The following is an 11260-nucleotide window of genomic DNA, read 5'->3' as shown; positions in this document are numbered from 1 at the left end:
ATATGTAATATAGCACGTTTAGTTCACTAGAAAACACAACAAAACACAATACACTTTGGAATCTGTATTAGCCTTAAGCTGACAAATATATTGTTTGTGTGGTTTTCCTTTCTGTTTTCCTCCCATCTGCCTTCCGGGTTCAAATTGTGGGGATACTGCTTTTCGTTGGGGGGTTTTCGACATTTAAATTGAAATATTTATTCATTGCTGCAAATTAAAAAAACAAATTAAATCGCAGCAAATTAAAAAAGGGTAAATTGATGAAACGTAAAGTAGCAGATGGTAGGTTCTTGGGGAATTTCCGGTAACATTTTTCTGTTGCTCTATACATTTTTAACTGATTTCTTTTGCATTTAAGACCAAACCTCATAAGTACAGCATAAGATAGGGGCTAGAAATGTATAATGTATGCTAGAAAGGATAAGTAACACATTTCAAAATGAGGTAAAATTAAACTGTACAAAATTGTGAGACAAACTATATGAAAATATATATATATATATATATATATATATATATATATATATATATATATATATATATATATATTACGACACAGAACCTAATACGTGTATAACAGCAATCGGTTGTATAATAACACCAGTTCGACTCAGCTCCGCCTAACTCGGTCTATCCAGGAGTAGTAGTTTGGTAAGTAGGTGTAAACACCCGGGAATCCGGGTCTGGCACACCCCAGCCCGAAGGATACGGCACCGATCATTACCCACTGTCTGCCAAACGCACAAGCTAGAGGTCCTCCCGAATCGCCCTGACAAAAATAAATACAAACATATATTATATGTACATGATGATTAACGTTATTTCAGTGTTAGCTACATTATGCACTTATTGCGATCTTAGCGCTAAGATTATATTATGTGCATAGCTACTGTTTGCACTTAGGGTGATCTTAGCGCTAAGATTATATTATGTGCATAGCATCTTTTTTTGCACTTAGGGTGATCTTAGCGCTTAGATCGTATTATGTGCATAGCTACTTTATGCACTTAGGAAAAAGGTAGCAGGTTTTCACTCTAAGACTCTATGTCAAAATTACCAAATGTTTGACATCCAATAGTCGACGATTAATAAATCAATGTGCTCTAGTGGTGTCGTTAAAGAAAAAACCTTTACACTCCCTCTCTTCCTACCTATCTCTCTCTCTCTCTCTCTCTCTCTCTCTCTCTCTCTCTCTCTCTCTCTCTCTCTCTCTCTCTCTATATCCAATTAAGTAGTAGGGGAATATAATTAATAGGTGGTTGTATGTTCTTTTTAACTTTCCGAAGTGGTCACACTAAACCCACTGCAAAAGCTTATAAGAAATAGCTACGGTGTGATACGGATGGCCAAAATAGACAAGCACGTATTATATTTGGAGAGACAAGGACTGGGATGTGGATGTTGAAAGCAAAAATACATGTAGTTAAAACGGGACCTGGACCAAATGAGCTGAAAACTAAAACAGAGAAAGAAAAAGGGACAATACGGTCAAAACAAAAAGCAATTATAAATTAGTAAGGTTCAAAACACTTCTTGGCGCGCACTTTTAATATGTGGACTGTTCGTTCGGGACAGATCTTGAAGGTATCTCTCAATACCGGCTGTTAGGATTCTTCGAAACTGAATATAGTCACTGGCATTTTCTACTGGCAGTGTTAATATATGCACGACCAATATTCTTGTTCTAGTGTTTGTACTCCAAAATCCATTAATATATAACGATGACATCGATCCAAAAGAGGATTCCCCTATGAAAACGTAGTACCAATTATTTGAAGACAAAATCCAGTGTGGGCTTCTTACAAATATTAAGACGACCAGAAACATTGAATATACAGACACTGATATTCTAAAGAAGAAAATATTTTTAATATATAAGTTTAATCATAGAAATATTTTATTATCTTACAATGCAGCAAACTCAGGAGTGTACCTTTAATAAATAACAACGACAGCGATCCAAAAGAGGATTCCCCTATGAAAACGTAGTACCAATTAAAGATTTATGCCACAAAATAATACTTTATAGCGTCTAAAAGAATACTTTACTGACGCATAAAATTAAGGATTAAAATAATACTTTATTGATGAATAAGTGAATACTTTATTGGCGAATAAAAGAATACTTTATCGGCGAATAAATTAATACTTCAATGGCGAATAAATTAATACTTTATCGGTGAAAAACAGAATACTTTATTGACGACTAAAGGAATGCTTTATTAGATAAATATTCCTTTTAAATAGCAAATAAATAAAACTTTAATAAATCCGTGTTCAGTTAATCATACAGAGAGAAAATAGTAATACCTGGCAAGCGTCTTTCCCTCCTTGTCGAAACCCTGCGCAGATTTTGTTTCCATCTATATTGGAATAACTCCTACTGCACTCCGCATTGCTAACTATGGGCACTTGGACCTCTTGTAAAATATCTGGAGCTGAGCCTTGTCCCTCTAAAATGGACGTGAAAAGAGAATGTATCTAATAAGATTATAAAATTAAAATTGACATCTCATTTAACCTTAAAAACAAATATTCTTCCAGGTGAAACTGTATCCAAATATTTAGTTTTAATGTAGCTTGAATATGGGTTGCGGATGGGTAGAAGAGGTTGGCCAGGCGCTGAACATCGCTCCTCCTGCACCTCCTACTCCTTCGGCTCCTCCGTTTCCCCTTCTCTAGCATAGTAGGTGGGTGCAAGTGCCTCTTAACAATGCCAGAAGTAACTACTGAACACAGACATGTAAATAGTCTGTATATACAGTGTATATATATATATGAAATATAATTAAAATATGTGTACGTCAGTGAGCTCAGGGCTCCTCAACCCTGACACTGCCAAATATTTCTGGGGACAATAAAATTTAAAAAAACAAAAACTACTGAACACAGTAACACTCTCTACGAAGTGGTCAGACAAAGCCTACAGCTAAAAGCTGATTGGGAAATGGCAGGTGTGTGGCACGGACAGCCTCAAGAGACAAGCACATGTCGCGGTTGAAGAGACAAGGACTGGAATGTGGAGGTGGACAGCGAAAAAAGTTGACAGATAAAGAGGACTGCCAGATCGGAAAGAAATAAGATTGAATGAAAGAAGATGGAAGTCAGAAAAGGAGAGAAAGGAAAAGGGGCAGGGGGGTAATTTAAAAAAAATCGCTCCTCTGAAAAACCACAAAAATTACAGTATCAATATTCACATAAATGTTATCAACATTAATCGTTTATAAGTCTCATGTATAAATCTACGTAAGTGGTTTATCACTTTGGGGTATTTTTCTAACATGATAGATCTAGACTATACTAACCCTTCATGAGACCCCATCCCGATGTTAGGCAGACCGTCCCCGTTGGTATAGCCAGCGGCCGTGTTGCCAGACAGATGGGTTGAATACAGTTGGAGTAGGCGACGGCGCGACTCAGTCTGATGACGGCGATATCGTCTGAAATAAAATCCAGTTTTAGTAAAGATAGTAAAGTTAACATTATCTTATAACTATTTCAAAAACAATCATTAAACTGGAATAGTAGTTTACCATGATAGTGTTACTATCATTATGTTCATCGTCACATTTGCTTGTATTAGAGGATTTACTGTAATTAAGTAGTAGTAGTAATAATAATATAGTAGTAGTAATGGTTGTAAGTAGTAATATAATAGTAATAGTAGAAGTAATAGTGCTAAGTAATATTATAAGCAGTGGCAGTAGTAGTAGTAGTAGTAGTAACAGTGGTAGTAACAGCAGCAATAGTAGTAGGAGTAGTAGCCGTAGTAGTAGTAACAGTAGTAGTAACAGTGGTAGCAGCAGCAGTAGCAGTAGTAGTAACAATAGTAGTAGTAACAGTAGTAGTAGTAGCAGTAGTAGCAGTAGCAGTAGTAGTAGTAGCAGCAGTAGTAGTAACAGTGGTAGCAGCAGCAGTAGCAGTAGTAGTAGTAGTAATAGTAACAGTAGCAGCAACAGCAGTAGTAGTAACAATAGTAGCAGCAGCAATAGCAGTAGTAGTAACAATAGTAGTAGTAGCAGTAGTAGCAGTAGCAGTAGTAGTAGTAGCAGCAGTAGTAGTAGTAGTAGTAGTAGTAGCAGTAGTAGTAGTAGCAGTAGTAGTAGTAGCAGCAGCAGTAGTAGCAGTAGTATAGTAGTAGTAGCAGTAGTAGTAGTAGTAGTCCCTAGCAGTAGTATAGTAGTAGTAGTAGAAGTAGCAGTAGTAGTAGCAGCAGTAGTAGCAGTAGAAGAAGTAGCAGTAGCAGTAGTAGTAGTAGCAGGAGTAGTAGCAGTAGTAGTATATGTTCGTAGTAGTAGCAGTAGCAGTAGTAGTAGTAGTAGTTGTTGTAGTAGTAGTAGTAGTAGTAGTAGTAGTAGCAGTAGTAGTAGTAGTAGTAGTAGTTGTTGTAGTAGCAGTAGTAGTAGTATTAGCAGTAGTAGTATTAGCAGTAGTAGTATATATATATTTTTTTTTAAACATAAAGAATAGGTCACCCACATTTGTGTTCTTATTATCAATCGCCATTCTTCAATTTTAATAGTTATCTACATCACATTCATTCATTCACACTTATTTTCGTGCACCACCAAGATCGTTGTCTACGCCACAATGTCAGTGTTCAACGGGTTAATGCGCAGAAGAACGGGGTGATTCCATAGTAGTATATAGTATTGAAACAGTATTATATAGTATTACAAACATAGTATTATATAGTATTAAAAACATAGTATTATATAGTATTAAAAATATAGTATTATATAGTATAAAAACATAATATTATATAGTATAGAAAACCCTAGTATTATATAGTATTAAAACATAGTATTATATAATATTACAAACATAGTATTATATAGTATTAAAAAAATAGCAACTAACGTAGTTTTAATAATTACGAGTATCCTTCCTACTATATATGTGTTTGTACGTGCGTGTGTGTGTGCGTGCGTGCGTGCGTGTGTATGTGTGTGTGTACTACAAGGGAGATAAATCGACTAAAAAAAGTAGTGTCGGAAATAGAATAAAAATGATTTTCGTCGATTATTTCTTTCATATTAAACTGACAAGTAAATATTTTGTAAATATCTATTTAATGATACTCTACCTAATTTAGGATTTACTTGTTTGGGCTCTCATTGATGTACAAGGTGGTGTTTACTCTTGAAATTAAAATAAAGATGTCAGCAAATAGGAGATTTGTGAGCTTTATTGGATTTTGGTGGATATGTGTCAATTTCATTTACCCTTAAACAAACTTTTAATTTAAAACTGCAAGTTAACTGATTATTTTGAATTGCAGCATAAATTATCAATTATGACCAGCATATTTAGCGAATATAAATTCAATATTAATACATTAGAAATTTACACAATCTTGCAACCACTTAAAGGTGCTATATCAGAAGTTATATGTGAGCATCTGTTTGTGATAAAGATTCTCCAATAAAAATGTATTTTCTACTAGTAGATAAAATTGTTTCCTATAATCATTTATGGGCATATAGTTAAAGGTGTAGTCTTTAAATGTTAAAGCAAAATTTAATAAAAACATGATTTGCAATAGCTGTCATTATGGAACTTTGAGATAGCACCTTTAATACCGGTATAGTAGATCACAAACTGAAAATGGTTCTTGACAGTTTTGCTCAAAAGTTACTTATAAATGTCTACAAATATTTAGTTTTGGAGAGGAATATGGGTAAACCGTCATCACAGATATTTAAACAGCAATGAAATTGATACATGTTGACCAAAATGTGTTATAGTTTGTTCCAATAAAGTGCACAAATCACCTGTTTACTGACATATTTCTTTTAATTTCAAGAGTAAACACCACCTTGTGCATCGACGAGAGCCAAAACAAGTAAATGCTAAATTAGGTAGACTAGATATTTACAAAATATTTACTTGTCTGTTTAATATGTAAGAAATAATCCATGAAAATCATTTTTATTCTATTTCCGATAGTTCGGTACAACGGCAAATTCGATATAACGACAAACTGACCCAGGAACAAACGTTGTATGAAGAAGGATACTCGTGTTTAGTAAAATGTAAATGATATTGTATTTTACATTTCATATTGATGTTTGTTGTGATATGGTTCGACTATATTGTAATTTAAAGACGCAGATCCTAGTTTGAGTCCGTGAAACTGAACACTATGTTTATTAGTTAATCTACAAACCTGTAACACATTTAGATAAGATTATAACAGAGAGAAGCTAGTCTGTGGTGTTTAAATAGGGAAACACCGTCTAAAAATAGCTAGAGCTTGTTTCGAGAACCATTACTTCTCAGACGAACGTGCGTTATTAAAATGATGAAAAATCTATTTCGGGGTATTACAAAAATCGGAATGACCAGAACCACTTCAGGTGTACGAAAATCAATATTCTAAATAATATACTGTAAGTATTCCAAATTTAAAGTATTAAAAAGGCTCCAATAGTGAGAAGTACGTCGTAGTGTTTAAAAACTAGGGTCTGTCCCTTTAATACAAATTCTCTTTTTGATGCATTTTTTCCTGCATATATTTTATAGCTGCATAAGTTGCGTTAACTTGCGTACTGTTGTTTGTTGCGTAGGATGGATGGCGATAGACTCGTTCTGCTGTGATGTATTGCATTCGTCTGCTTCGTCTGCTGGAGGAGCCAAGTCCAACTTTCATGTTACTGCCTTGCCGGAGACCTCGTCTGAAACAGGAAGTAACAAGTGTATTACACTGCGTTAAATATTAATATTCTGTTACAAGTGTATTACACTGCGTTCAATATTAATATTGTGTTACAAGTGTATTACACTGCGTTCAATATTAATATTGTGTTACAAGTGTATTACACTGCGTTCAATATTTATATTCTGTTACAAGTGTATTACACTGCGTTCAATATTAATATTGTGTTACAAGTGTATTATACTGTGTTAAATATTAATATTTTGTTACAAGTGTATTATACTGCGTTAAATATTTATATTGTGTTACAAGTGTATTACACTGCGTTCAATATTAATATTTTGATACAAATGTATTACACTATCTTAAATATCAATATTTTGTTAGAAATATTCTATACTGGGATAAAGTATTATTATTTTGTTATGTTTTACATTGCCATAAATATTAAAATTTTAGTTGTAATGTATTACACTGGGCTAAAATATTAATATTTTGTTAGTAATGTATTAAACTGGGTTAACCTGTTAATATTTCACTGTAATATATTGCACCGACTTAAATACTAATATTTTGTTAGTAATATATTTTATTGGGTTAATATATTAATATTTTGTTGTAGTACATTACACTGTCTTAAATATTAATATTACGATAGTAATGTATTACATTGGGTGTAAATATTAAAGCTGCAGTGTCTGGAATATTTTTATTATTTAAGCATTTAGAATAGATGATCCAGTTCTGTTTCGTACATAAAAGGCCCACCAAATCGCTATAGTTTCGCAATGCTCGCTTATCGACATTATCTAGGTCAACTGCAAAGCCAATGGCCAGCTTGTTTTTCTTCAATTAGCGGGACGCCAGTAGAACTGGGAATTTACGCGATTTGCGCAGGCACTGAGCTTCTCACGTGATTTTGAACAAATTTAACTGTCTTGATTGAGGGGTCGTCTCATATCTCCAAAACATATTTATATCCATAGAGGTATGGTACAACGCCTTTTCAGGGGTCGGTTGGTGGGGGATTGCCTTGAAATTTTGACAGTGGCCAGCTGTTGGCATACGCGTTACATGTAAGGGGGTGTTACTAATTACGTAACGCTCTAGAGGTAGAGGAAGAGGGTACTGTGTTCGATTTACGTAACATTTTTCAAGACTATATGTTATTTTTATTCATTACTTAGACCTAAAAAGGTGTGTTTTTGGAAATGCGCGGTCAGTCTAGGATCGATCCCCATCGGCGGGTATATAAAACACCATGGTATGTGATATCCTGCCTGTGGGATGGTACATATAAACGATCCCTTGCTAAAAACAAATAAAATGTAGCGGGTTTCCAAGGCGCGTGTGCAGGGATTTCAGCGGGGTTGGTGTTATAGACTGTGTTGAGCGAAGTTTATATGGGTCCATGCTCCCCAAAAAAATACATTTCATTTTTTTTTAAGCTTGGACAAGTAAGGGTTTCGACCTCCAATACCCTCCCCCTGTACGTGCACCCGATTCCTCGCTAAGATTATATGTCAAAATTACCAAATGTTAGACATCCAACAGCAGATAGAAAGAAGGATAGGATATGTTTTATTTAACGACGCACTCAACACATTATATTTACGGTTGTATGGGGTCGGATGATTATTAAATCAATATGCTTATCTTTGATGTCGTTAAACACACACACACACACACCTAACTTTACCCTTTCAAACGAAATAATATTTATTTGAATTTGTCGATTTTAACACGTAAAATTAAGAAGTGAAAACTGTCATTGTCTACTTTAGTATATTTTATTTTAAAAACATATACATGATTAATGTGTTACTAGTATACAAACTAAACTTTGAAAGTTCTACTAACACTTTATAAAATATTAATTCTGAAATAGGAAGGTACGACTGTTGATAACATTCCCAGTCTGGAGCTCCACGCAGTAAGACGTGTTTGTTTCGCTTGTGCACACTGCACGTGCTTTCGTGTGCTCGACTTGGGGGTCCTTCATTTCGTTGTTTTTGTCAGCGAAATGAAGTTTTCTACTGGGATGTATGCGGCCATTGGAACTGATTGAACGCTGGAACGCTTCTCGTTTCGACAGTCTGCACCACCAGGTTGGATTCTTTTTCAGCGAGATTCCTCGCCTCCACGTCATTTCTCCGTCTGACTATGTTGACTTGTTTTTTCGTGACTCGTATGACGACCATTCTGCAGAACGCCACGGTTGTTCGCGTTTAGTCTCTACATGTCCGAGCCTGTCCTACCAGCACTGGAAGATTGACCGCCCCACTCTAAGAAGAAATAGGAAGCAGGGTCGGCCCCTACTACTCTTTTTCAAGACTTTACATTGCTTTATAATGATACCATCTCGTATCCTCCGGAGTCGGGCCCGTCCGCACCACTATACCAACCCATGACGACTGGACTATACCCTAGTCTGATACTCTACTCGTTCAGACGGATCCGGCTTCTCAAGATCTGTATTTCAGCACAGCACTACACCTTCAACGTCTATCGACTGTCAATCTAGGGGTTTTCTTGACGGGATGCAACCCATCTCGTCCCTTTAAGCTGTGCACCCAAACGGCCTTAACGAGGCCACTCGCGTGGACATATCAATCGGACTTTAAACGTTTAGATCTGCGTTCAAAATTTTATGTCGAAATTACTTCTTTTTTGTAATATTATTAAATAGTCCGATCCTCTCTTCTTTCTCTTATTTAATTTTGGACTGTCCTTCTAAAATGCTCCAATTATATAAATATTCGGCCGAGCAGTCAATTCTTTTTTATTTTTGGCTTGTAACCTTTTTCTTTTTTTATTTATTCTATTAACGTTTTTACTAATTGCTATTTTCAAAATTCTGCCCATTTTCACCCCCCCCCCCCCCCCCCCCCCCCATCCCGAGTCAGGCCACCGATCTTATCGGAGGTCGGACTCGGGATGGGCGTGTTCGAAACCCTAGTGGTATATGGGCACGTTAAACTAGTTATCATCATCATCACTGACGATAATACGTTGTCAAGATCAAACCGGTTTTAACGAAAGACTCTAGTACCGTATCCTCAACCGAACGTTCTTCGTACAGCGCAAGATTTCTCTTTTAATTTTTTGAGACGAACCCTACAATTTGAAATCGGCAAACGCACGTGTTAACTGAAACTGACAACAGGCTGTCGTTTGTGCTTTGCCGAGCTATGGCGGCACAGCCGACAAATCAAGCGTATACGTTTGACGATATCCGTTCATAGCGAACACACACGACTTTTTTAAAAGTGCATTTGAGCTTGTATTTCACATTTGTACATGATGTTACAATATGGTAACCAATGAATGTAACTTTAAGAATGTGTCACGACTTGATAAAATTCCAAGAATACTCCGGACAGTTTTGAACATAATCAAAACTGTCGGGTGCCTATCCAGACTTTCCTAGAATACTGAAGAATGACCAGGAGACCGCTAGGGTCTCACTACGCATATCCAATAATAACACCGATTTTTCAAGTCGTGGCCATTCGGGGCGATTCATGCTGATTTTGGCTACAATTCGGGAGCAACCGTGGCAGGATAGGATCGGGGCTATTCGTAGACATTCGGGACAAATCGTGGCAGGATAGGATCGGGGCTATTCGAGGACATTCGGGACAAATCGTGGCAGGATAGGATCGGGGCTATTCGTGGACATTCGGGGCAAAACTCGTGTATATGTGACTGGGGCTTTAGCGCTAAGATTGCTTCGTAAAACGGGTCCATGGACGTAACAGATACATTATTACGGCGAGAACTGGGCTAACACTTACTCAACGCAGTGTCCGGCTGTGATGACGTGACGATTGTCGATCAGACTTCCGGCGCAGATTCGACCAATGTCGTCTCTGATAACAGCCATCCACGGAAACTCGCATTCTGCTGCTTGATTTCCTCCCACGATCCGCAGCGAGCTGCCCAGATAGGTAGACGCCGAGTATATTTGAGAACTCATTCCGCATTGTGCTGTAAGTATGTATTAGTAGTAATGACAATCTCTTTGTACAAATTATAATAAATCATAATTGTCAGTAGTGTGTGTGATACAGAATATATATCGAATTAAACATAATATTATCGTAAACGTATAATAAACTCTGTAACAATATTGTAAAGAATAACGTATAATGTGTATTGTATCGCATTGTATCAACTATAGTTCGTCATATATCCTATAATGTTGCGTCATTTCGCGTAACATAACTAACATTAATGTTAGATCGTATATCACTTCATATTATCACTCAGGCACGGTGGAGCTTGGTGGGGGGGGGGGGGGGGGATGAGATTTTACTTGCCGAATGCAGGAAATTGCATTTCAGGACATCTAGTTTTCAACAATTTACGGGGGAGCATACTTCCGAACCCCTTTTAAAAACTTTTCTTTACGCCCTCGATCTCAGTCATCCCTCACCCCCACCCCCTTCCCCCAATGTCTACTTGCTTCCGCCGTACCTGTCACTGGTTCTGTTCATATAACAAAATTACTTATCGCCTATTTCTACTTTTTGTAAAATTATGTCTTGCTAAATTTTTGAGTTATTAAAGCAAAACTAAAATCGAAATTAATCTTTAAAA

General features: G+C 36.4%; 1 protein-coding gene across 1 annotated transcript; it reads right to left on the bottom strand.

The window, feature by feature from the left end:
- Positions 1 to 610: 610 nt before the first annotated feature.
- On the bottom strand, positions 611 to 10839 carry LOC121389080 (serine protease 30-like). Its single transcript, XM_041520696.1, has 5 exons — positions 10456 to 10839; positions 6553 to 6677; positions 3306 to 3440; positions 2311 to 2453; positions 611 to 769 (listed from the first exon to the last, which is right to left on the bottom strand). The coding sequence occupies exons 1-5, from the start codon at positions 10635 to 10637 to the stop codon at positions 611 to 613; spliced, it is 744 nt and encodes a 247-aa protein (XP_041376630.1). The 5' UTR covers positions 10638 to 10839.
- Positions 10840 to 11260: the final 421 nt, after the last annotated feature.

Source organism: Gigantopelta aegis, chromosome 14, assembly GCF_016097555.1.
Source record: "Gigantopelta aegis isolate Gae_Host chromosome 14, Gae_host_genome, whole genome shotgun sequence".
Taxonomy (NCBI): domain Eukaryota; kingdom Metazoa; phylum Mollusca; class Gastropoda; order Neomphalida; family Peltospiridae; genus Gigantopelta; species Gigantopelta aegis.
The sequence above is the reverse complement of the archived record's forward strand: the minus strand, read 5'-3'. Positions and strand labels throughout refer to the sequence as shown.

What these genes read in the sequence shown, in the direction of transcription:
- LOC121389080 (XM_041520696.1), bottom strand. Translation starts at nt 10,637, where the DNA reads ATGAGTTCTCAAATATACTCGGCGTCTACCTATCTGGGCAGCTCGCTG. An exon ending in ACAGCCGGACACTGCGTTGA is followed by an intron (nt 6,678 to 10,455) that starts GTAAGTGTTAGC and finishes TTCCTGTTTCAG; the next exon opens with ACGAGGTCTCCGGCAAGGCA. An exon ending in GGGATGGGGTCTCATGAAGG is followed by an intron (nt 2,454 to 3,305) that starts GTTAGTATAGTC and finishes CGTCCATTTTAG; the next exon opens with AGGGACAAGGCTCAGCTCCA.